Here is a 27,904-nt window from a genome sequence, read left to right on the forward strand (position 1 = left end):
TATGAGGAAGAAACAGAGTAAAGGCGAGTGGCTGAATGCCACCCAAAGCTGAGAATTTGGTGAGGAATTTGCCCTTCCTCTTCTTCCAGAAGATATGGAAGGCTAGTCTTTAATCTTGTTAGTATCTGCCCCACTTTCCTTCTGAACAGGGTTGCCAGCTTTTAGCAACTGGACTCCTTAAATCCATCTCCATCCTGCTAGTATTTACCTACATGCTTATCTTTTCCACTCTTTTCTCTGAAACACTTCAGTGGCTGTCCAATGTCTGTGAAGCCTTCCAAGATATGACTCTTGCTGTGTTTTCACCACTGCTTTCCTCACAGAGATCTACTTAGTTTATTATACTTAGACCTTGTTGTTTCATTAAACCTTTGCCTGGATGCCCATTCCCATTTCCCTGTTTCTTTTTCCTGACTTAATTCATGTGCAATCATTGTGTCCAAAATCTTTCTGTGAACCCTGGGATGGGCTATGTTTTAGAAAACATTTTAAAAGATCACATTGAGGAACATTCTTAACACATAGTGAAAAGAGACAATAAAAGGAGTTTTTTTTTATTCAAAGGTATAACTGCATAAGTAGTTTTGTTTACAACCATTCTTGTGAAATACTTTTTAAAAAAATACGACCAACTTCTTTGCAAATAGCAGACACATACCTCAACTATCATGACCTAATTTTAGGTGGATAATGTACATGATTAGGCAGAAATATGCAAGCTCACACTGGTAGATTAATTATCAAATTCTCAGTCAAAACTCCGTTTGTGGCCCCCGCTTCTTGATCGATTTCTATTCCCACTTCGTCTTCTACCATCTTGTCGACTTCCTGATCGACTCCCCTGTCGACACTGTCTACCTGACCGGCCACCAGAACGACCACCTGACCGGCCTGACCGGCCTGACCGGCCACTTGACCAGCCACTCCTCTGCCTGGAATTAGAGGATGTGTTTCCATCATAATATTCTTCAATTTCAGGTAATTTGGCTGGCACTGAGAGTATCCAGTCTGAATCATGCCACTCTGCCTGTCAGGAGAAGTTATAGGATTAATATAAATGCAAAATAGAAACTATAAGCAAGCACATGAGTACAGTAGACTCTTTTTTTATATCTACTATCCATTAGCTAAAGGCCATCGATGCATTAAATTCGAAGTATCTGGAACAAAATTGAAAACCAGAAAAAAAAAACGATATTCAAAGTACATTCACTAAAGTTCCTAAGTTTTCGTCTCAGGAGAAACTCTCAGGCCCATTTTGAAACTCCAAATTCATACACAGTTTACACATTCTAAAAGAGAGCACTGGTTTCTCTGCACAAAACAAATTCACCACTAATAAGTAGTACACTGCTTTCAGCAGGTATACTGACAGAAGCAAGAACTGCGAGCTGATGATGGAGATTAAAAAACCTGTCAACACCAGCGTTGGAAACATTTGCTATCGGGGTAAACAACTCTACATACACAAAATCAGTGGCTCATAAGAGCATCACTATGTCGTATCCTTCTATATTAACTGTTCTTCATTGCGATCATGACTTGCCAAGGAAAATTAATGTTAAAATATCTTGGTTATAAGAGTAAGCAGAGACAAACACCCAAACATACCACTGGTGGCAATATATAACCGAAATCTTAAAAATATGCAAACCTTTTGGCCAAGCAGTCATCTTTAAAAAATTCATCTTAAAGAGATAAACATGGCAATGCATAAAGACTTATTAGGTATACCAAATTAAGGGCTGGCCTGTTTATAACAGTATATTATTGGAAATAATCTAAAATGTCAGAAAATAGAACGTTGATTAAGAAAAGTTAGCCACCCATATGGCCAAATACTAAGGAACCATTAAAAATAAGTAACTGTAAAAAAAAAAAAAAAAAGGAACTGTGTAGTTAACACAGAAATGTATTCACAATATAGTCTGAACTTTTAAAAAGACTTAAGAAACAGAATAATCTCCTTCTTGTTTCAAATTATGTATATAAATATGCACAGGAATGCAACAAATTCTATAATGTAGGAACCCAGTGGACAATCTCGTTCTTCAGCAGGTAAAATACAAGGAAAAATTTTAAAAAGAGATGGAGGGAGAACCTATAGATTAAGAAACATCAAATTACAATATGAACCTTATGGACCTTATATTAAATATCTAGAAAAAATAATAAAAAAATAAAAATAAAAATATTTAGGAGACAATAGGGGAAATTTAAACACAAGTTGGATAATATAGAATTATTATTTTGGGGAGTTAGTTATGATATTATGATTATGTTTTTAATAAGTATCCTTACTATTTATAGAAATATTTATGGTTAAAATGATAGCATGCCTAGAATTTGCTTCAAAAGTGTAATACAGGAGAGTAGGGAAGTGGATGGAAGTATACATGAAACAAAATTGGTCATGAGTTGATAATTGCTGAAGCTAAGTGATTGATACATGAGGATTTAGTATGCAATTCTATTTTTTATGTTTGAAATTGTTTATAATAGAAAATGTTTTAAATTATGATTGGATAGATTGGATATTTTATATTAAGGAATTGTTAATTGACTTAGGCATGATAATGATATTGTGCTTACGATTTTTTAAATATCTATCTTTTAGAGAAACATACTCAATTATTTAACAGATAAAAATTTTTAAATACCTGTAAACTTTCTGACTCAGTTGTGGGAACATCAAAGCAAACACCCTAAAAGCAAAATGAAAACATTTTTATTTAGATACACGAGTTAATTTTTTACTAATACTCTAATACTTGTTGGTAATCTTATATTAGCTATAAAAAGAAAAGATTAGCTGTGTCCCAGACTATACCTAATAGAATCAGAACAGGTAATATATAACAACCCATGACACAGAGTGGCTGCTTACTGTGTTTTCTAAATCTGAAAAGTAACTAAACACAGTATTTAATAAGAATATACTACTACACTAAGGATCTAGAGCATTCCTTAGAAAAATTTTTGTAGATACTATAATGTTGTACTATGTTCCTTGTACAATGATTCATCTAATAAATTCCTTTAAAAATTTAGTGCCAGAAAGTTTCTCTCCTGAAGAGCTGCAGTGTTTACCAGATAAGAGACTGATGTAACCCAAGATGTTTCCTCTTTGGTCTTGGTTCCAAAAAGTTGAAAGTTAATTTTGTAACTCAAGTGTACCAACTAGCTTAGCTAAAGGATCTTGTTATATTTTCCCTCCCCTCCACATTTGTTCTGAATGTGTGTATTTTTCTCATACTTGCCACAAATCTTTTTTGAAGGTAATATTAAACTTTGAGAAAATTATTTCCAATAAATAATTAATTTAATAAATTATAGGCTAAAATTAACCTCAATAGTCAAGTTAGGTGAATAAATATAACATCTTTTCTCAAAACCATTAAAAGAAATCAGTCACTAATATTACAGATGGCTTTAACTTTGCTATTTAATAAATGTATTAAAATACTTAATTCACTTCATTCTCCTCATTAACAACCAATAGCAGGCCACTCAAAAACCATTATTGTATATTCCCTAAATAATAGAATTGTTTAACTGTTGCAATCATAAGTTACTTAGAGAATAAACACACACAACCACACATGATAAGTCTATTAGGGCAGAAATTTAGATAACTTGGGTGTTACTCAAACTAAGCAGAATACTTATAGCTTTCTAGAGGAATGAGTTGTTAATATAACTCCTCCAAATTTTACAACTGGAAACCAACTAACATACAGAGAAAATAATATTATTCATCTCATTAGGCTTCAAAAAAATAAAGGAACAAAACCTGCTAGTCTTTATAAACATTTATAGTAGTTGATTAAAAAACTTTTTACTTATCTAGAAAAGCCTACCATATTTCCTTTAAGGAGGAACATTCTGGTAATTTGGGACACAGCATTACTATTCAGCTTTCTGTTAAGTTCTTTCCAAGCACAGCTGACATCCTGTATTTCTTCTGGGCTTTCCAGAGTCATGGTTACAAACCCCTTAAGGAATAAAAGTCACATTATTCTTGAAAAAAAAGCAGCAAGACAATGAAGTTCGAATTCTATAGCCCTTCATGACTTAACGGTATACTTATGGGCCAACAGTATGACTGCTAAAAAACATAACTTCTTAGAAACTATATTAATAGAGGACTTATAGATCATTGAAAGTACCATTCTTATATGTATTGCTATAAAGACTATATTTAATTCTAACCATCAAGCTTTAAGAGATAATTAAACTAGAGCATCAGAGAAAAGATAAGGTAGTGAAGAATTAAGGAAGTCAATTCTGAATGAGTCCAAGTTAGCTTGGAGTGGAAAAACAAGAGGACATAAACCTCTCTAAACTTTTAAGTGACTATTATATAAGCAAAAATTACTTGTTCTGTAAACTTTACTGGACAACAAAAAGATCAAAGAAGCCATATGGAGGTATTCATCTAACAAATTTATTGAATGTCCCCTATGTATGCACCAGAGACTCTACTAGGTGCTAGAGATTCAGCAATTAAATAGTCCTTCCTCTCATGGAGATTACATTCTAGTGGGGTGGCGGGGGGGGAAGTGGGGTAATCAGTAAACAAATAAGCAAACATAGAATGTCAGATAGTAACAAGCATCATGAAGAAGAATAAAGCAGAGCAAGAGAATAGAGAGTAATGAGAGGAGTAAGCTATATTAAACAGGGTGAAGGAGAAAGACCTCTCTGATAAGGTTATTATTTGGAGAAAGACCCAAATGAAGTGAAGGAAGAAGCTATGCGGTTATTGAAAAGGAAGAACATTTGGAATAGTGCAAGTAAGAACAATGGCCTTGTGCAGCAGTAAGTTTACGTCTGAGTAACAGCAAGTAGGGTACCTGAAACAAGGGGAGAGTGATGAGGGATAAGGAGATGAGGACAAAAAGGTAGCATGGGGAAGGCCCTGTAGCAGACTCATGGTAAACACTTGGGAGTTTGCTTTAATCCATAAAAGAAATGTCAAACCACTAACACTCTATTTCTAAGGTATTTTAATCAGAGGTTTAGATGACCCATCTGCCAAAAAGGGATTCTTTTGTTAGTTAAGGACTGAGATTAAATGACCTCCTCAGTACTTCTTAGCTCTAAAAGTCTCAGTATTTTCTTAAGAAGTGGATTTTTAGGGATAGGATATTTGCTCAGTGCTGAAGTATCACCCCACAGACTACTTACTAATTATAGAGAGTAAACTATACCTTTATATTGGGAATATATGGCAGTTTCCATCTTAAGCAATCAAACCAAGCATTTCTAGTACTAGAACAATCTGACAGTATATGCCTCCCGATGTGATGCAGTATGAAGTATACACTATCACTAAAATGTAGTCTTGCCAAAGCTGCTTAACCTGAATATAAAACTAAGCTTTCACGTCGCTTCCAGTTTATAAAATGGACTGAAAAAAGGTATAAGTTATATGATGAATGAAGAGAAAGCCAACCAAATCCAGAAGATAAGCTATTCTAGATTCTTATGTAGATAACTTATCTAGAAACTTCAAATAATCAATTAAAAAGATAGGAAAACAGTTCCAGATTAAAAGAGAGACATAACAACCAATTTTAACTTATAAACTTTAATTAGATCCTAATTTTTAAAAAAGATATATAGGGGAGGAAGGGAGGAAATGGGAGGGTGGTAGGGACAGAGAAGTAGAGTTAGACACATTGTCACTCTCAGCAAAATGACATTTGGCTAAACTCTTAATACCTGCCAGGTGGAAAACCACAGATGACCCAGCTGCAGTCATTTATGCTATACCAAATAAGTCACATGCAAATTTACCTGCCCTGCCCTTTTGTTCCCCTCTCCCACCAACTCTCTTTGACAATTTCTCTCTCTCTCTTTGTCCCCATCCATACAGAGAGGTTTTTGTTTTTTTTTGTTTTTTTTGTTTTTTTTAGGCGAGGCAACCCTTGGTTGACCTCACAGATTACAAGGACCCTGTCAGTTTACAATCCCTTACTTTTTATTTTTTTCACCTACAGCACCTCGTCTTCCTAGGTGGCCACCCATCCAAGTACTAACCAGGCCCGACTCTGCTCAGCTTCTGAGATCAGATGGGATCAGGCTGGTTCAGGGTGGCATGGCCATAGACAGGGAGCTCTCTTTTTTATGGGTCCCCTCACCCAGTGACTCCTCTCACTTATACCATAGTGAGTAATAAATAAATCTTTGAATTACTTGCAACCAATGGCTCTAGTATGGTTTGTTTTGACATTTGACACCAATCTAAGAGGGGACCATGTCAGATGATTTTACTTACACACACACACACCCTCCACATATACAGGCAATTCTTACTTTGCATGGTACTGTGTTAACTGCATGGTTTTCTTGATTTGCGTGGTTACATGAAAACTTAAAAATTAAGGAATAGGTTCTAGTACGTAAGTTTCAGTTAACATAGTACTGTGTAAAGTGAAAGTTTCCTGTATTTCTCTCCAAATAAACAGATGACTATGGTTCAGTTTTACTCTAAGTACATACAATTTTCTCATAGATTTCTACCTTATCAGAGGTGATCAAAGATCGTGGTTCAAAACTCGATGCACCAGAGATATGGGCTAATGCTGCTGCCAATGCATCCACTGCCCCTTTTTCTTCTATCAGTCTCTGAGCTGATGGTCGAAAAAAATCAACAGCGGCATAAGAAACCGAAGCCAGAGACCTATGGTTTAAAAATAGCAAATTTTCTTGGTCAAGACAAAGGGAAAAAAATTAAAGAAAAGAGAATGAATGGGAAAAGAAAGAGCAACGTTTTCGTATTTTAATATAACTAAATGTCTGCTGGTAAAACTGGTGATTAAATTTTCTGATATTTGAACTAGGAGAGCTTAAAGATGAATAGCCTAATACAAAAGAAAAAATTATTCAGCAAGGTCAGAAAGCATACCTGATGGCATCCATGCTTTTAGATTTAACTAAATCCATTGTAGAAGGAACACCTACACGTTTAAAAGTAATTCCCTGAAAATGAAAGAATTATATTAAAGAAAAATGGAAGTCTTTACAATTAATTCCTAAGTTAATATAATTTGAATTTCCACTTCTTGGACTTAAGGATTTCCAAGCCCTAGCAGATCAAAGATCTGCATTTTCTAATATATCATCAATTATAAAATATACAAAAAGAAAAAAAATTTCTGAATTGCCCCTTAGTTACAATTATGGAATTTCACTTGCAAAATAAAGCTGATTCAAAAAAAGAAAAAAATGCTATTTATATCTATCAACATTTTTTCTTATTACCCTCTCATTTTACTAAGTATATGAAAGTGTATAAAAACATCATAAAAATAGGAAAAATGTGAAATATGACAAAAAATTCAGACCACAAAAAGTATAATTTCTAGAAACTGGCTATTGTACCATTATTCAATATAGTCTTAACTATTACACCAAGACAATGTCACAGTCACCCATTTACAAGGCTGAACTGAGAGGTACTAAAATCACAATGCACTTCAAGGGAGAAATTCATGGGAAAAATGAGAAAGTCAGCTCTTCTGTCTTCACAATAAAAGTTGTATTAAAACAGTCTTGCAGCTAATACAAATTTAGCTCTCCACATGCTTCACATCCAAATGCAGCTTAAACTGAGAAAAGTTATAAATAAAGCCTGAAATAATTTAACTCTACTTACTGCTTTTTGTTCCACGTATCTTAGTTGACCTCTTTCTCTTGGTTGATAAAAACATATACAAATCCCTGTCCGGCCAGCTCTACCTGTGCGTCCAGAGCGATGAATATAGGACTCAACATCCTAAAAAGAAAAGGTAATACTTTTTAAAAATCTAGCAAGTTGCACACATTCCGGCATCAAAATAATAATGCTAATAACAAACTATCACTAATAATAATATTTTTATTTCAATCCTGTTGCTCTTTTCAACATCCCAAAGAATTTTTACGCAGAATTTTGGGATAAAGGGGTATGATTTAAATCTTTTTATCCACCGCATCCCTGGACTCTTTATATGGCAACTTTTTATAACTCCCTTGCACGAATCCATGCTTTAAATCTAAATAATGAAGTTTAGTAATTTGCAAGGGCATCAGATTCTAATCAATTTAACATCACACTAACAAAAAATGGCTAAGAGCAAGAACAGATAACATATTTTCATACCACAAGCAATATCTTGTAAATAAAATGGTAATTTACACAGCTACTTTTCTTTTCCCCAAATCAAATCTCATTTCCTACCTGTGGCGGAGAACTCTGAATGACCAGGTCAACCTCAGGAATGTCCAAACCACGGGCAGCCACATTGGTTGCCACCAAAACTTTAAAACTACCTTCTCTGAAGCCTTTCAGTGTAATTTCTCTTTGTGACTGTGCAATGTCCCCATGTAAACACTGGGCATTCTATTTGAAAAAAGGGAAAAGTAAGTGTACAGCTCATACTTAGAATTGAAAGCACCCTAACACCATAAAGCCTATGCTCTTTGTTTTTTAATCTTATTTCCTGATAACACGTACTTATTGGTTTTTTTTAAAGTCAAACATTACAGAAAGTATTTAACATAAAATATAAAAGCTTCCCTTAGTATCAGTCTCCTAATAATTCACTGCTAAGTTTGGTGAACAGCCCTATAGATATTTTTTTCTTTTTCTTTTATGTTTTCCAGATTTTTTTAAATATATACATGCTTCTCACATATACTAATGTATAATTTTATGCATTTACTTATAAAAACGGGATGCTGTATATGTACTGTTTTGTAACCTACTTTATAAGTTATCTTAGCCATTTTCCACATCTATAGACATAACTCTACTTAATTTTTTAAAACTGTATATGATTTCTTCATATGGATGCAGTATCATTTATTTTAGCAATATCCTACTAATGAACATTTGGGTTGCATCCAAATTTTCACCTTCAGAAACAAAGCTAGAGTGAACAACATTGTATTTATATATCTGGACACCTTCGTATATGTATATTTCAGTAGGATACATATCTAGAAGTTGAATTTCTGGGTGGAAAATGATAAACATTTAACATTTTAAAAGCTATTGCATAATCATATTATAAAAAAAGCTGGCTCATTTACTCTTCAACATTCTGGGTATTTATTTCATCATTCCCTACCTACCCTGTAAATTATGAATCATAATCCTTGTGAATCTAATAGGCAAAAATGATTTCCCAATGTTGTTTTAATTGTACACATTTCTTTATCTTTTAGTGAAATCGAACCTATTTATACTACTTACATATTTATCTTCCATTTGTGCTGCAAATAATTTACCTAGTATTACAAATAAGTGTACTAGTATTCCTAGCCACCATTACAATTTAAAGTTCTTAACAATGATTTAATCCCAACAGTGTCTAAACCTTTGTATCTAAGCCTAATGCACCCATGAGTTAATCACTGAGTGCTTGCTATGCACCATGCACTATGCCAGGTTCTGGAACAATCATAAAGAAACCGTCTTTAGATAGACAAGTTGACAGGCATTTTCAATACAATGTGATATGTGCTATAACCAGGTGCAGGGTGCTATAGAAATACCTAGGAAGGGAACCTAACTCAATCTTGTTTGAGAGGAAGGTAACACTGACACATAAAAAGGAACTAGTAGTTGAAGTAAAAGAAGAAACAGAAAGCTAGGGAGTTCCAGGCAGAAAAAATATATATAAATAGTGTGTCTAGGGAACTACAAATACTTCACTATTGCTAAAGCATAGAGTTAAAAAAAATGGTGAGAGATGAGGCTGGAAAGGAATATGAATTTTATCCTGACGACAGTACAGAACAATTGAATGACTGTAAGATCATCATGAACATGTATGCATTGTAGAACACTAAGGCTACAATGTATAAAATGTATTAGAAAAGGGCAAGGCATACATTGTTGGTGGGATTGCAAATTGGTACAGCTGCTATGGAAAATAGCATGGAGGTTTCTCAAAAAATTAAAAATGGATATACCTTTTGATCCAGAAATTATACTTCTGGGTATTTATCCAAAGAAAGCCAAAACAATAATTTGTAAAGATCTATACACCCCAATATTCATGGCAGCACAATTTACAATAGCTAAGATATGAAAGCAACCTAAATGCCCATCAACGGACAATTGGATAAAGAAATTATGGTTCATATGTACAATGGAATATTACTCAGCCATTAAAAAACTGAAATCCTACCATTTGCAATGACATGGATGGATCTAGAGGTTATTACGCTGAGTGAAATTAAGTCAGAGAAAGATAAATACCATATGATTTCACTTACTGGAATCTAAGAAACAAAAAGAACAAGCTAATCAAAAACAGACTCACAAATATAGTGGACAATTTGGTGACGGACAGAGGGAATGGGGGTTAGGGGAATAGGAGAATGGGATGAAAGGTTAAAGAAGTACAAATTAGTAGTTGATAGATGGTCACAGGGATGGGGAGCATGGCAGAGGGAATGCAGTTAGCATTAAAATGTTGGCTGGGTGAAGAGCCAGGGGAGGGAGGGAGCAATTGGTGGGGTCGTTTTATGAACACTATACACATCTAACCAATGTACTGTATACTTGAAACTGATTCAAATAAATTATAGATAAATAAATAACAAAAAAAAAAGGGCAAGGCAAAAGTAGAAATTCAAAAGAGATGTCAGTGGCCTCACCAAAGCAGTGCCAATAACCATCTATTCATTCAATACATACCTAGTAATCTACAACACGTTGGGCACTAGGTATAAAACAGCAAACAAAAACAAGACTGCCTCTGTCTTCATGGTCTTTATACTTTGGCCAGAAACATTAATCAAATAATTAGGCACACAAATAACTTTAGCCAACAAGCGTAATGGTTGATGCAGGAGTTTAAGAGGCAAAGAGCATTTATAAGAGGACAACCTGACCTAGTTTGGAGCAAAAAAAAAGTCCCTGAAAAGTGTGCTCTGGACTGATATTGGAAGGGTGAGTAGGAGGAGCCTCAGCAAGACAGACTACAAGTTCAAGAGCCCTGAGGTGAGAGGAAATATGGTATATATGGAGAAAGTGCAGAAATGAGGGGAAAGTGTGATAAAAAGATGAGGCTGGAAAAGGTAAGTAGAGGCTAGGCCATAAATGAATTTAAGAACAACTAGTAAATGAAACTGGGAGGACTTGGTGAAGGGAGTGGAAATGAGTATGAAGGAAAGAAATATATTATATATGACTGCCAGATTTTGAGTTTCTGCAACAGTAGTGGGAAAAAATGGACCATTTTAAACCATAGGAGACAGAATCCAAAAATATTTTAGAGTTAACTACATGGCATATGGTAAGGAAGAAAAGTCAAGGGTAGATTTATGGCTTAGGCTACAGGTAGATGTATCATTCAACAACAGGGAACGCTGGAGATAGTGTTTATAGGTGTGTAGAAGAGAATGAATTCAATTTTAGGTACATAATGGGCTGGGGTGTCTTTAGCTAGTAGAATAAATATAGGACTAGATTCTGGAGACAAAGCTAACCTGGAAAAAAATCTGGACATCATCTGCATATAGACAATAACCAGAGCCATAGGAGTGACTAGATATATGTATCTATATACATAGCTATACTACTATATTTCTACACTTATTGGCTGCTTGCTATAAAAAAAGCATTGTGCTAAATGTTTTAAATAAACGATTACATTTAAATCTTGAAAGTATAAAAAATTTATTTTTAATACCACTTTTAAAAAAGGAAACATGGGCACAGAAACATGAAGTAGCTTGCTCAAAGTTGCACAGCTAGTAACACAACTGGGATTTGAACTGTCTGATCTGTCTGACTCCAAAGTCTATGCTATTAATTACTATGCTCAGGAAGAATATGTTGAGTGAGAAGAAATAAGTAGAGGTTTGAGGTGAGTGAGGAATGCCCATATTTTAAAGCACAGCAAGAATATAAAAAGACCTCAACAAAACAGAGAGATTAGTCGGAGGAGAAGGAAGAAAACCTGTATAATATCATGGAACCCAAATTAAATGTTCAAGAAAGAAAAAATTATCTTATTTTTTTTAAACAGTCATAAGCAAACATATTTTAAATAAGTGAACAGGTTTTCAAGTGAATTTTTCAAATTCACCTTAAAAAATTTGATACACATTGATTTTCTTACTTGATAACTAGTCCTAAGGGGGACTTAACACATTCATGATACCAGTGATGGTCACCGGGTCTTTAAGTTATGAATAAATTATTTCCCAGAAGTTTGTGTAAGTGTGTGTGTAATTGTTTAGAATCTTAAGAAGGTATTTTTCTGGTAAACATTGACCTGAAGAGAAAAACTAAATTTAAATTTAAAAATAAAAGTAAACTAATCACTAAAGTTCCCTTGTTAGTCCATAAAATCTTGTATTATCCATAATGATGTCCTACTACTATTTTTACCTAAACAGCAAACCAGCGGAGGCAAAACTGCATTACTTCCAACCATAGAAACTGATCACCATCCAATAATATTTTAAGAATTCTCAACCAGCCCTTGCGGTAAGGCAGTTCCTCCCTATGAGATAAAACAATAGTTTCTGCAAGACAGCTGCTACTGAGTGTTCTAAAGCCATGACAGGAAAAGTAAATCAACTAGCTTTCAACACTATTTAGCATCTGTTTATACTGGATACAAAGCCAAAGCTCTACAATTAGTTAAAATGACACGGAGAAGATGGTGACAGCATAGTCTTTGAATCTCCAGTTTCCACATAAAAACAAACAGAGCAAAACAAGGATAACACAATTAAAAATCCAGACAACATCTATGACAAAACTAAATGACAAAGTATTTTCATAATTTCCAAAACATAAGCAGGTAGGGACAAGACCTGTATGTATAGGGGGAATTTGCTAGTCCTAGGAACAGATACTCCCTGGAAACTGTAATGGGCCAATTTGAGAACAGCAAGTGAAACTGCGAGAGTTTTTGCACCTTCAGAGGTGAGTGTGAGGAGCCAGAGATAAGGTCTGAAAGAGGATGGAGCACCCTGGACCCTATAACAACTTTAAAACAAGCAAGCCAATGCATCCTTGTCAGGACAAAGCCCCACACTGAGGAGAAACTGTTGGACCTAGAATCCAAACTGAAGATGCCAGGTGGTCATAGAAGCAACAAAAAAAAAAAGAAGATCCAGATAAAACTGAGAGAAAAGACAGCCAGAACTCAGAAAATGAAGGTCTTTTTAAAAAACACCTTTGTTGAGATATAATTTATAGACTGAATTCTTAAAACACTAACAAAAATTACAAGAGACTTGAAACTAATTAAAATTTAAAAAATAAAGATCGCACTTAAAAATAAATCACAGGAGAAACAGCTCTAGAGCTATGAAGTAGAAAACTATTCTTACCCACACAGCCTCATCTAACATTCAGAAAGATTAATTACATCTAAAAATGAACAATAGAAAAAGTCACAGTTAAACTCCAAAAAAAGTAATTAGAAGGGAGGAGAATAAGCAGAATAGTATCTCCATGATTAATGAAAGTGCTCTAGAAAGGCATGCCCACAAAACAGATGAAAACCATAGCATTATATTTCTGAATGCGCTACAAGAAATTTTTTAAATGACATAAGAACAAGAAATATGAAAATGAGAAAAATTCAGAAATGATGCGAAATGACTCAAGAAAGAAGTATCAATAAAAGATAAAGATTTTTCATAAATGAAGACTATACTGAAAGGAATATAAGATTGAGTAAAACACAATGGATGATGCCTTAAAAATGAGAAATTCTGAAACTCGAAGAAAAGACGAAAAGGATTTGAGATAAAGTGAAAAAGGAGAGAGGAAAAAAAGCCAACATACATATAGCAAGAGTCCCTAAAGAAAAACCGCAAAGCAATCAGAAAAAAAACAAATAAAAAATTTAAAATTCAAGAAAGTTTTGCTGAAATTAAAATATATATTAGAAACTACAAATTGAACATGTATACTGTGTACCCAGATAAAGTGACCAACACCACCAAAATATATTATAGTATAACTAACCGATTTTTAAATAAAAAGAAAAGTCTTTTGCATTAAGACAAAAGACCAAATCAATTCTAAGGGGAAAAAAATCAGATTGGCATCAGACACTTTATTCCAAAAACAATAGAAAAAACATATTTAAGATACTGAAGGAAAGAAAATGTGAACCGAGAATTTTATATTCAGCCGAAATGATTTTCAGGTATGAAGTTAAAAATAAGCTATTATCAACAGGCAATATTGTCCTGTTGATATGAGTCCATCCTCAGGAGTCTACTAGATAACAAGTCACAGATAACAAAAATGACTGAAGAGACATTGACCTAAGAACTGATAGCATTATTATCAATGGATGTTAACATCACAAAAAGAGAAACACTAGACATTATACACCTCCTGAAAGAAGTACACCACCTATGAAATAGTTTTGCCCAAATGAAACAAGCAAACTTGAATTTTTTAGGAGATACAGAAGACAGAGGAACATATTAAATGATATCACAGGGAAGCAATATTCTAGATTCTGGAAACAGGTTTCCTAAACAAGAAAAAAATAAAAGGAATCCAAATACTAAAGAGATTTAATGAAATCACAAAATGTAAGAATCTTATTTGGACCCAGATTCAAGGGAAAAAACTATAAAAGGAAAAACAAAGCATTTATGAGGCAACAGAGACTGAACACTAATTGATATTATTGTTAATTTTTTAAATGCAATAACATTACTGTGCGTGTTTTTAAAACATAATCCTTTTCTTTTAAAGACACATACTCAAATATTTATGGACATAATATGTCATCCAAGGCTTGCATCAAAATAATCCTGGAGCAGAAAGTGAGTGGCATTTGGATGAAATAAAATAATCGTTGCAGCTAGAGAGTGAATACATAGGGTTCATTACAATGTCGACTTTTGTGTTTTAAATTTTCTACAATGAAAAGTTGAAACAAAAAAAGACATATGGATTTAGTATTCTGATCCATTCATTCAATAAATATTTGTGATTTGTTTTATAATACAACTCTGAAATATTACCCACTCTTACCCACAGAAACTCACTTTGTTTCAACTTCTGTATTTTCAAGATCACATTTGTAAAATCATAAAAAAACCTGATGAAAATGGATAGAATTCCATCCTGACTTAAGATATGAGAAGGTGGCTACAACTTCTTTCTGAATTAGATCCAATTCTAAAAATGACTATCAAATCTGGTCCACAAAATATAATATGATTTTTTGTTGAGTGCTTCATCCCGATAATCTCGATTAGAGAAAGTATGAAAAAAGGCTTACCTGCTTTATGTGCGGATTCATTGCCATTTCAGTAACATTTTTTTTGGTCTCACAGAAAATAATAGCTCTCCCTTCTGACCCACTGTAGACTTGAAGGACATCTCCAATAACTGCTGGCCTCTGAGACCAATGGCATTGGATGGCCAAATGCTTTGAGGAGAGAAAATGCCAAATGTTTCATTAAAATGAGTAAAAAGGTGTAATTTTTTCTGTCTGTTCAAGAACTGGCTTTCCTGGGAGACAATAAGACAATGATTCTCTTGAACCCCATTTAAAAACAACATACAAATGGCTATCGATAGGTGAAAGGATAAACAAATTATGATATAGTTATACAATGGAATACTACTCAGTAACTAAAAGGAACTGAGAGAGAAAGAGGGAGAAAGAGGGAGAGGGGTGAGAGGAGAAAGGGAGAAGGAGAGGGAGAGAGAAGGAGAGGGAGAAAAGGAGGAGGAAGAGGAGGGAGAGGGGAGGTGGAGGAGGGAGAGGGAGGGAGGGAGGGAGGGAGACAGACAGACAGACAGACAGACACACCAATACTGACACCTTCAACAATATAGAGGAATCTCAAAACATAAACTGGGTGAATGAAGCCTTACAGAAAAAGAGTCCAAACAGTATGATTCCATTTACATGAAATTCTGAAACAGGCAAAACTAATCTATGGTGGAAAAAAATCAGAACAGTGGTTGCCTCTGGATGGGGGGCTAACTAAGCCGAAGCATGAGGGAAATTTCTGGGACGATGGTAACATTCCACATTTTGATAGGGGTTTGGGTTATGCACATGGACGAACTGGTCAAGATTAAGCCAATGTATACTTAAAAGTCTGCATTTTTTGTATGCAAATCTCTTAAGAATTATATTATAGGATGAACCTCAAAAACATTATACCAAGTGAAAGAAGCTTGACAAAAAAGTCACATATTGTATAACATTTTTATGAAATATCTAGAATAAGTATAACCAGAGACAAAAAGCAGATTGGCAGTTGCCAGAGACTAGGGGAAGTGGGGAATGAAGAGTAACTACTAAACGGTTACCGGGTTTCCTTTCGGAGTGATGAGATGTTTTGGAAGTGGATAGAGGCTCTGGCTGTATAACATTGTGAATGTACTAAATGACGCTGAATTGTACACTTTACAAGGTTAATTTTAGTTATGTGAATTTTACCTCAATAAAAAATTTGTAAATATTGAGAGCTCTAGTTAAAGATGTGCATACTAAAATATTTATGGGTAAGTATATTGATTTCTGCAATTTGAAATGCATCAAGAAATAAAATGGGTATAGGGATGGATATATATGTGATAAGGCAAATATAGTAAAATATTAACGGTAGAATCTACCTGGCGGGTACATGGGTGTTCATTGTAAAATTCAACTTTTCGGTGTGTTTGAAAATTTTCATGATAAATAACTTATGTTGTACGTTTTAAAATCTGTTCACTTTAACATATATTATACCTCAATAAAATTGTTTTTAAATGTAACACATTAATTATAGAACACCTGGAAAACAGAAAAAGCACAAGAAAACCAAGAATCATTTATCACCTACAACAAGGTCTTGCTTCTTTTCCCACTCTCAAAAGGAAAAAAAAACCCAAATCTGATCAAGCTTTACAATCTAACTATTAAGTCACAGGAAAATGAAGGCAGAGGAACATGTTAAATAACACCACAGGGGTGCAAATCAACAAAATTGAGACTGTGGGAAACTTGCAAGACAATAGATCTTTCTTTTCAACAAAATATTTATAAGGAAAAAAGGGACAGAAGAATGTACTAGATTGTAAAAGATCTAAGACAGTGGCAGAGTAAAGATCTTATTTGGATCCAGATTTGAAAAGAAAAAAGACAACTAGAATAATGAGGAACTAGATATTTAATGATAGTAAAGAATTACTTTCTTCTACTGTGATAACTCTGTGGTTTGGTTTTGCTTTTTAAAGAGCCCTTATCCTCTTAAAAACATATAAAATTACATGAAGATGAAAAGATGACTAAATGCTTCACATGTAGGGATGAAAGCTATATGGGAGTATAGAAAAGATCATTCTTAAAGCCTGGTGATAGGTACATCAGATCCCTTATACTATTCAATTTTTGTATATGTTTGAAAACATCTTTAATAAATTTTTTTCACTGATACATTTTACACTCTTATTGTAAAAATTTCAGCCATTAAAAAATATACGAAGCTTCCTCTGACTATCCTGTACTGTTTAAGTCCTTTCTCTGAAATAATCACTATTATTAGTTTGATGTTCACCCTTCCAACCTATGTTTGTATATTTACATAAATACCTAAAGAATCCATAGCATTTTTGTGTATTTTTTAAAAAATAGTATAATTCTATACATATCACTTGGTAATTTAATTTTTATTACTCGAATTCATTTTTTAACCATTACATTGTATTTATAGATTATAATACTGTTCATTTAACCTATTTTTATCTATATACACATATATGTACATCTACTAAATGGAAAAATTACATATATGTAACATATTTGTCATAAATCATACAAATATTATCTTTCTTTTAAAAAACATACTACTAGTTTAAATTTTCAGAGTCGAAATTATCAACCTTATTTTTTATGGTATATTCTTCTGACTTTGTTTAGAAAAGCCTTCCCTTTCCCGAAATCAAATAACTGTTCCTCTATACCTGCTTTAAATAACTTTATGCCTTAATTTCTAAAAATCTTTTGGGAATTTTTTTGGTATAGACTATGAGATGAGGATCTAACATTTTTTCACCTAAGCTTTAACAAATTATTCCAATACAATTCTTTTTGGATTGATATGAATCACCTCTTTTGTCACAATATTTAGCAAAGTTTGTCTATGTTTAAGTTTGTCTCTATGGCTGCTTGGTTATCTTCTGTTAGGTAGGACTTGCCTGTGCACATACTTTTCCCTCTTTTATTTATTCTATTCTGCTCCACAGTCTCAGACTATAGAAATATATAAGTATCTTATTGACTAAGGGCAATAAAGAAAGATTTGGACTGAATTGGTACCCAAAACTTAAGTTTAGCTTCAATAAATTTCAAAATACCAACTGAAAGTTAAAATTTATCATGCTGGAAAGCTACTTACTTCCACAGTAGTTGCAGCCTTTTGAGTCATTTTTCCAACAAGGTCAACCTGTTCATATCTGGGTTTCATATATTTTTTTGCAACTTTGTATACCCACTGTGGGCAAGTTGCAGAAAAAAGTAAAGTCTGAGGATTGTCTTCAGAATCTTAAACAAACAAAAAGAATTCAAATGCTTTCTTAATACCCCAGGATGTAGTCAGCTCTTAAAAATCCCCCCAGACTTCAAAGAAATAATGAAAAATTCAAAACATGGGGTGAATTGAACATATAAACTTCATTGCAATTATTAAAACTTTCAACTTTCATAACTGGGAGAAAATATGAAGAAAACTGAATCCAGAAGGAAGGTGAAAATTTAAGGAACAATGAGCAAAGAAACCAGTAAAACGTATTAGTAAATGCAACTACTGACTATAAAGCATAAAAAGCTAAGAAAATAGTTAAAGTATGCTATTATACTTTCTTGATCAGGAAGAGAACAAATAACTTCAGTTTTGTTAGAACACTGGAGACAATGTAAAAATTATGAAGCAAAAAATTCACAAGCTTTTAGATAAGAGAATAATTGCTAATGTGCTTATTTTTAATTAGGATATACCAGTTTTGTAGGATTCGTGGATAATATCTTCAACTTGTTCAGCAAAACCTAAATCTAACATTTGATCCACTTCATCAAGCACAACATGGCGTAATTTAGAAAGATCTAATCGGCCACTCTGCAGATGGTCTTTGATGCGACCAGGGGTTCCAACCAAGATGTCAATACCATTTCGAATATGATTAACTGTGAGAGGAGAAAAATATTAGTAATATGTAAATAAAATATATATTTTCCTATTATTTCTTTTGATTTAAGTAGCAAATAGATCTTTGAGCTACTATCATACTTATTTACTCACTTTGGCTTTGATATGATGTTCCACCATAAAAACACGCCACACTTAGTTTTCTAGTTATATCTTTGAAGTCTTTGGCTACTTGGTTTGCCAGTTCCCTTGTGGGAGCCAAAACGAGTACCTGAGCAGGAGATTTAAAAAACAAAAAGATACATATTTTCCTAAAGATATCTAAATTCAAACTGAGAAAACTTTTTTTTTTTAAGGCACATTTAAAACTAGAAATCTCAACATTGATGTCGTGGTATTTAAAGAGCACAAATAACAACAAGAATAATACCTTATATTTATTATATTCTCCCTTAATTCCTTCAGGTCTCTTTTCAAAACTCACTTTCTCAATAAGCTTGTCAGTCTCTCTTTTCATATCCCCTCGCCCTTGCTTAACTGTTTCTGTTTTGCACTTACATCATGTAAGATATTTATATTTTACTTATTTGCTTATTGTCTCTTACTCACTAAAATGTAAACTCCATGAAGACAGGAATTTGTCAGTCTGAGTTACTGTATTCCTTACATTTCAACCTGTACAGAACCGATACTCAAAAAATATCTGCTGAATGAATGAATGAATGCATGCTCACCATATGCCAGGCACTGGTGTTTTACCTGAATTATCTAATTGGATACACGCAAAAACCCTATAAGGTGACATTATTATCCTAATATTACAAATGAGGAACCTGAGTCTTAGAGAAGTTAAGAATCTTGCCCAAGATCAAACAGCTAGAAGTGGTGGAGCTGGAATCTCCAGTAATGTACTTCTAGCATAAAAGTTTTTTAAGGCAGTGTTAGAACTGTGTCCTATTTCTATTATTTGCAGTCTTTCCTAATTTCACCTAAGAAGCAAAACTTTCTGAAAAAGATTTGTCCTCTTGGCCAACCTGATCCAAGAGTATTATGACTTAATTATATTCACATATGTAAATTTAGTTTCATACTGTAACATCATTTAACAGTCTCAACAAACAAATTACTTTTAATCACATCCTTTCAAATTATAATGCTGATTTTTTTCTTCTTCACTTTTATGAACCTTAAAGTGAACACGGGTTCTAAAAAGGTCAAATTTTAGGCTAAAATTTCAATAGGTCCTATCTGTTCTTTACCACTTATAAATTAAGACAGATCTCCAGTATTCCAAAAACATAGGGACCAGTAATACCATTTCTATAATCTCTTCTTAAAAAGTCAACCAGCGAAATAAATATTCTTTGCTGAATGACAAAATAAATGAATACCTCTTTAGCAAATTCATTGTTTAAAAGCAAAAGTCATGACTTAAAAAAAAAAAAAGAAAAAGGTCTCTAAATATACTAACTGTAAATACTCCTAAAATTAGATATGCTGGCTTCATAATACACAGTTATCAAAGATGTCTATGGATCCATACACATTACATTCATATGCAGTAACTACTTCACTTTAGCATTACTTGAATTTCTTATGTTAAAAATAAACAAATTTTTGCTTTAGGAGCCAAATTTTTATTTTATGCCAAAGTTTTCTATATGGGGAGTACTTGGACTTAAAACTAGTATACTTTCTTTCCTTTGCCAATGGAATAATGTTTAAACCTTTTACTCCCTATAATGGTTACCTTTGGTGAGCGGCTTTTTTTAATTGTCTCTTGATTTCTTTGGAGTCTTTCAATCAAGGGGATGGCAAAAGAGAATGTCTTTCCTGTTCCTGTCCGTGCTTGAGCAATTAAATCTTTTCCTTCATATACAGGACCAAAGGTCTTAACTTGAATAGGAAAGAGATATGTTACCCCTCGACCTGCAAAATGAGATTTCATTGAAATATTTATTTAAGACTAGCATTAGAGAAAGATATATTTATTTGAAAATGGTAATCCTGATTCCTCAACATCTGCCTAAAGATATACCACCTAGTGACATGTACAGTTATTCCTATCCCAAAGAGAAATTATTTTTAAAAATTGGTCTGAACTTTTGACAAACACATATAATTCTTTAGAGTTAAAAACAGGTTAGAATACCAAAAAGGATGATATAGAAATAACTGCAATTAAAGAAGAACTATTTCTCTATGCTTTCTATATTCTCCTTTTAGTTGGAAAAGGCAGAGTTTTTATAAAATCTAGTTTTTAGATTTAGATTTTCAACTGCATATCCATTAAAATTCATAGTACCTTTCAGAAGCTTTACAGTCTCCTCAGAAATAGGGAAATTGGAGAAGTCTCCTTCTTTCTGTTCACGTGTTAGGGTCTGTCAAAATGAAATTAAAGTTCTAACTAATATAATTCATATTCGACTAGGTATTTAGAATCTTTTAGTCATTTACTGTTTTTAGTTTTACTAAAGGAGCTAATAAATCAACTTTACTTAGCACTTGAAAAATTGTATAGATTAATTTACAAGATAAATTAGTGGGAAATTCTGTTAATTTCAAAAGTATCCCTTTAAATAGCAATCTTACTTAATACACTTTCCCATAATACATTTAAAAATGATCAATTCACACATAAATCTCCCTTTAGCAATACATCTACTACATAAATTAAAATATATTTCCATTTGACTAAGATATTACAAAAGAGCTATTTAATAATCTAAATCATATTCACAGATACAAAAAATATTAATTGTGAGGATCAACATCAGCCTGTAAAACAGCCCTAAAGGAAATTGCACGAGGAAAGTAATCTGTTTAAAAATAAAGGTTAAAAAGTTGTTATACGGCTCTAAAAAGCATTTTTTAGGTCACTAATACAAAGAAAAGTTTCTGTAAGCTTGAAAATTTCTTTAACATATATACAGGTTAGCGTAACATTATCACTTAACATCTATTGAAAACTGTGTACTAGTCAACATACAGATAAAACAGAGACAATATATCTACCCATAAACTTTGTTATTGACATGTTTAAAGAAAGTAGTTCCAGAACCACACATAACAGCAATTTTCAAATAGGGAATCAGGTAGAACACATAGTATCAAATTCAAATTGTAAGCCATTTAAGCAAACCTTAACAGTATCTTCATTTTAAGATAAAAAAAAAATATTTTATTATAAAAGTAATACATTTTCATTGTAGAAATTTTAGAAACTATAAACAGAAATAAATGTTATCTATAATCCAATCAGCAAAGCCACATTACAAGCACATTACTCCAATCCTTACTCTATGCACATATTGATTTTTTTAAAGTAAAAATAAGACAATACTGCATTTACTGTTTTGAAATCTGCTTTTTTCATTTAATAAGATACACTAAATGCCTTTCTAACACTCTTCTATGACATTTAAGACAGATGTATGCTTTCGCATGAATATAGCATATTTTATTAATTTCAGACATTTAGGATGCTGAAATTTTTGGCTATTATCAACAATATCACTGTGATAAGAGTACTTATTCATACATCTGTGCACATCTTTTGTGATTATCTCCTTAGGAGGATAGATTCCTAGAGTTAGAATTCCTAAACCCTAACATGATCTAAACAAAATTACAAACAGTTAAGCCTATTATGATACAAAGCATTGTATCAAGCAAAATCCCAACAGAACAAGAGCAACCTGTACATTCCACTACTAGCAATACAGATTTGTAGGACCTTATTTAGATCAGCTAACATTGTGTTTCCTGACCAATAACAAATTCACAAATAAAAAACACACATTGTAAGGCAAGAATTCAGCATTTTTTCCCAAAGCTCCCCATATATTACACATTAAGCTCAAATGTACTTAAATTATCAGCAACTACCAGATTTAAAAAATATAAAAAATTACTAATCACCAAGAATTATTAAGACTATCAAAGTTGTTTCTGAGGAACTAAGTAATTTACTGACAATTAATAATACCTAGAAAGATTTATGAATTCTGCTAGAGGAAAACTGCAAAAACAAACTGAACAAATTCTGTGCAAGAAAATATCTACTCGACAGGTACTGACAAAAGCTGCAGATTTTACACTAAACATGTTTTCTATATCTCTCAAAAATACTCATGAGAAAGATTTCTTCAGATCATTTTATGTTTCATTTGTTTTAAAAATGCAGACAGCTTTAAGATTGAGTTACAATAAGACTTAAAGATCATTTAAAGTGCTGTTGTTATAAAAAGCAGAAGGTAAAATACATAAAGTCAAGAGGGCTTATGTACTTTGTTTCAGGAAGTCAGAAGTCAATTCATGAGTACTGGTAGAGACTGAAATAACCATAATAAATACAAGTAGGTGACCATCAATAACCAATTTGGAAAAACTACTTAATAACCCAAATGTACAGGAAAAGGTTTAAATCTGACCATCCATAACCTCTACATCAAGAAAAGGCAATACCTTAAAAAAATAAGGGACAAAGGAAAAAAGGCTCAGGTTACAGCTGTACAGACTCCCTGGTCCAACTGAGGGTACTAGACACCAAGCACGTAATATTATAGAATCAATTCTAAGTAGTCTAAAAAATCAAATTAGTCTGTATTTCAGGATAATGTCAAATGCAAAACAAAAAGTATCCATACCTCCTCTAGTTTATTATCACTTGACTTATGAGAAGAACTATCTAAGGATGACACTTGCTTTGATTTTTTTTCATATTCATCAATATCTCCATTTGACAGATCTTTTCTTCTTGACTTATGAGATTTAGAAAATTCATCTGAAAGTCTATTATATCCTTCTTCAGTGTCTCCATTTAGCTTCTCTTTTGTTTTAGCTTTTTTGGACTTGGGAGCATCCAGGTCATCGGCAACACCATTTTCTCTTGTTTCTGATTTTTCATCTGAGTCAAAATGGTGCCTTGACGTCCTTCTGTCACTCTGTAAAAAAACAAGGAAGCAGTGACAGGAGGGTCACAAACTATCCTCTAAAAGAAGTTAGAACAAGACTCCCCAACCAGCAAAGCACAATCTACCGTTTTCCTGAAAAGTTCCCTGGTAGAAACCCAGACTGGTTGCTAATGCCAAGCCACTGCTTCACCTATTGCTTTCTTTCTCATCCCATCTCTTGCATTCTCAAGACATGGCCTCTAGCCCCTTTCTAATCCCATAATTAGATTTAAGGGAAATTAAAATAGCTCCTTTTCAGAAGAAGGAGATACATAAATGTAAAAACAAACAAACAAACAAACAAAAACTTCGAATAGCTCCAAAAGAAAAAAATTAATATTTATTACCTACCCAGCATTGTGTAATGTGTTTTCGGCTTATCTTGTTTAAATCTTCATAACAACCCTATAAGGGAAGTACAGGTCCATAATCCCTTATCCGAAATTCCGATATCCATAAAGCTCTGAAAACCGAAAGTTTTTTTGTAACTTATTTGGAGACAAAACCTTACCTGACCCAAACTCATTTGGTGGCTAAATTTGACTTGAACTAAAGTAATCTTTATTTATTATACTTAGTATGGATACTCATATTTAGAATTAAGGTGTTTCATTACAGGTTGGGGGCCCCAAACCCTACTGGGGTGATACCCTTCTAAAAATCCCCAGAATTCTGAATTCCAAAACACATCTAGCCCCAAGGATTTTGGATAAGGGATAGCGAACCTGTATTACCTCTGCCATTTTACAGATGAGGAAACAGAAGTTCTCAAAGGTAAGTAATTTGCCTCTGTTACTGACCCACATGTGGGATTTCCTGCAAGTTGAAGTGCCAGAAATCAAGCACCATCTGACTTGAAAGCCCATGCTCTTTTTACATCATGCTTCCTCTCTGAACATTGATAAATAACAGGTTAAAGAAAAAATAAACCAAATGAAACTATATAATTCATGTAAAACTCCAATTGTTATACTCCCATGAAAACAAGTATATTAATCTTGGAAACTTTTTTAAAGTTTTTTAAATTTAGTTAATAGAATTTAATTTTTTCAAAAAAGGATTATTCTTCAACTTTAGTTTTAAAAAGCCAAACTGTTGGCCAGTGTTTTAATATTTGCAGACAGCAAGAAATAATTTGGAAATACGTGGTCAAATGTTCAAAATAAATTAGAGTGATTAGTGATAATAAAAACTACCATCACCAAAAATTTCATCATGATTTACACAATTTTTACAGAGTACTCTCACATACAATTTTCTCATCCATAAAATAGGAATTGCAAGAAAAATAAGGTATGTGAAAATGCTTTGTAAACAGTAGAGCTTTAACATATTAACATAAGTTATACAGTGATATGTTACATCATTTATTCTTTAGTTAACTGAAATAACCAACATCTCTCCAAATCAATAGGGTCAATAGAAAAACAAGGTCATTTATATAGAGCCAGCTTTGGGGTTTGAATTGCTCCTGGGCCCTGCACTTCGTAGAGATGAAGCAAGGTAAAGTGAGACCTCAAGGTCCAAGCCCAGCAATATCATAAGGTGATGAAATATATTGTTCCACATCAGATGCACAGTGCTTGACTTTCCACTTCGTTGGCTCCCATGACACTCTATATTCTCTCCTTATCTTCTTACCTCTACCTTCAATGGTTCCTTTTCCTCCTCTTTTGTCAATGCTCCTTAAGTCTGTTTTCTATGCACATTTTCATACCATTTTCACAGCTTCAACATACATTGCCAGGCTTCCTTCCTCACTTGCATTCCAGTTCTGAGAACCTAAGGCTCAGCTTCATATTTCAACATATCCAAAACCAAAGTTATCTTCATCTCAATGCCAGATCACTATTCAAAGGCTCTATTTCTATTAGTATTCCAATCTCTTTCCAGATTAGTAGTTATCTTTCATAAAGGAAAATCAACAAGTCTTCTGGAGAGTCTACAATGTGAAAGCCACCAATTTACAAGAATATAGTGAAATGTATTGATAGACAAATATATGGTCATTTCCCTCAAGAATCTTTGAGAAATACTAGGAAAGATACATAGGAAAAATGAGCTAACTTTACAAGGAAGGGCTTAATAAATGCCAATCGAATGATAAAGATAGCACTGGAACAAAACTCTGAAGGGGAATGTTATATGTACACTGGTTAGAACTCTAGACCTTAACAGATGGATAGAATTTGAATGCAAAAGGAAAAACAAGTATTTCAGGAGGAGGCAAAATTAAAATAACTACCAGATGATTTCACTTATGTGAGGTATCTAGAGAGTAATCAAATTCATACAGAAAGCAGAATGGTGGTTGCCTGGGGCTGAGGAGAGGGGGCAATGGAGAGGTTGGTGCCTAATGCGCACAGAGTTTCAGTTCGGAAGGATAAAGTTAAGATGAATGGTGCTGGTGGCTACAGAACAATGTGAATGTACGTAATGCTGCAAAACTGTACACTTTAAAATGGTTAAAATGGTTAATAATTGTTTGGCTGGAATGGCAAGTTTACCTTGGTGATGAGGGCAGGTTCTGCTCTCTGGGACTATACAAAATATTTTCATTCTTTGTCAAACATCAGGCTTGGAATAACACTTCCTTACCATCCTCAGCTGTTTTCTCCAGGTTTCTTTCTTTGGAGGCGTGGGGTGGGAAGTCTCTACAACTCTACAGGCTTCTTGAGGGCAGGAAATTGTTTAAACTCTTTGGTGCCCAGCAAAGAGTCTGGCACATATTAAACTCCATAAATACTTGCGGATTAAATGTAAATACTAAGAGTAAAGGCTATTAATACAACACACACGATTTCCACTATAGCCGGACCCTGGCAACGGTGGCTCTGACACTTTTCCTTAAGCTTCTAAAGCCTAGTTATCGAAGTTTGTAAACCTAAAATCGCTCTCCCCAAGATTCTCGCATACAGGTCAGGGTGACGGACAAGTAACATATTCAAAGCCATCAGTTTTCCTAATCACTGTTTGGGGACGGCCAACAGGAAGCAAATAGCAGGTCTCGCTGCTTTAGGAAGAAGAGGAGAGAAAGAACACACTCCGCGTCGATGGAGTCCCATCTCGCAGGCGCCGACGGGGAAGACTGAGGGACCACGGAGGCCGGGCCAAAGCCCAGTGCTGCCTTTCTCCAAGTTGGAGGTGTGAAGGTAGGAATGGGCAATGGCTGTGCGAGGAGAGGCCCTCGGATGCTCCGGCCCGGTTGTGACAGGCCATCAGGAACAGCTCCCCTCCCCACCCAAGCCAGCGCAGCCCAAAAGGAGGCGCGGCCCATCTTCAGCGCACCTTTTGCCTCTCCTTCTTCTGGCTCTCGGTCTCCTCCAAGGGTGCCTCCAGCTCCATAATGTCCCCCCAGAGGAGTTTCCCAGGCATCATTCGTCGCCGCCGCCTCCCTCTGGATACAGCGGCCACAAGCACCTACGGAGAGCGACAGCGTGAAAGGAAACGGGGGCAGGGCAGCCGCTGGGCCAAAGCCGTGCGTCACTTCCGGGACACGCACCGCCCGGCCAGGGAAAGTAATCCCGGATATTCTCGATTTAAACTCTCTCCTTGCGACTCAATCTCTAGCCAATGAGTGTGAGAGGTCTCGATTCGCCCACTCTTGTTCCAAAGTGATTGGCTGCTACAACTAAAACCCTGGCCAATCGCCACAAAGGATGCGCGAGTTTATTAGCATAAAATAGGGGTTTGTGGGAGGGATTCCTCTCTTTCCCCTTTCGCCACTCAGAACATTTCACCTTGGAGACGCTTCGAGGCTCCCCAGCATGCAGTGCTGGTGCTAGGAAGCCCCTCAACGGCGGTGGAGAGGG

At 34.2% G+C, this 27,904-nt stretch overlaps 1 protein-coding gene and 1 pseudogene across 2 annotated transcripts; both read right to left on the reverse strand.

Annotated features, from left to right (window-relative positions):
- Positions 1-525: 525 nt before the first annotated feature.
- Positions 526-27,636, reverse strand: DDX50 (DExD-box helicase 50). 2 transcript variants are annotated; one of them, XM_015592289.2, is made up of 16 exons: positions 27,381-27,636; positions 24,444-24,497; positions 23,787-24,083; positions 21,443-21,518; positions 20,888-21,066; positions 19,291-19,408; positions 18,990-19,175; positions 18,391-18,536; positions 15,273-15,422; positions 8,228-8,389; positions 7,664-7,783; positions 6,914-6,987; positions 6,529-6,688; positions 3,861-3,995; positions 2,661-2,705; positions 526-1,027 (listed from the first exon to the last, which is right to left on the reverse strand). In XM_015592289.2, the coding sequence occupies exons 1-16, from the start codon at positions 27,468-27,470 to the stop codon at positions 749-751; spliced, it is 2,271 nt and encodes a 756-aa protein (XP_015447775.1). In that variant the 5' UTR covers positions 27,471-27,636; the 3' UTR covers positions 526-748. The 2 variants fall into 2 exon arrangements, with proteins under 2 accessions (XP_015447775.1, XP_006915629.1); XM_006915567.3 differs by lacking the exon at positions 24,444-24,497 and having other exon boundaries at positions 27,381-27,634.
- LOC112482699 lies at positions 5,997-6,115 on the reverse strand (annotated as a pseudogene).
- Positions 27,637-27,904: the final 268 nt, after the last annotated feature.

Source organism: Pteropus alecto, unplaced genomic scaffold (genome assembly GCF_000325575.1).
Source record: "Pteropus alecto unplaced genomic scaffold, ASM32557v1 scaffold155, whole genome shotgun sequence".
Classification (NCBI taxonomy): Eukaryota; Metazoa; Chordata; class Mammalia; order Chiroptera; family Pteropodidae; genus Pteropus; species Pteropus alecto.

Coding starts and splice junctions, on each gene's coding strand:
- DDX50 (XM_015592289.2), bottom strand. CDS start 27,470: ATGATGCCTGGGAAACTCCTCTGGGGGGACATTATGGAGCTGGAGGCA. Junction 7,784..8,227: donor TTCAGAGTTCTCCGCCACAG/GTAGGAAATGAG, acceptor TTTTCTTTTTAG/GATGTTGAGTCCTATATTCA. Junction 1,028..2,660: donor CTGAGTCAGAAAGTTTACAG/GTATTTAAAAAT, acceptor TTCTCCTGACAG/GCAGAGTGGCATGATTCAGA.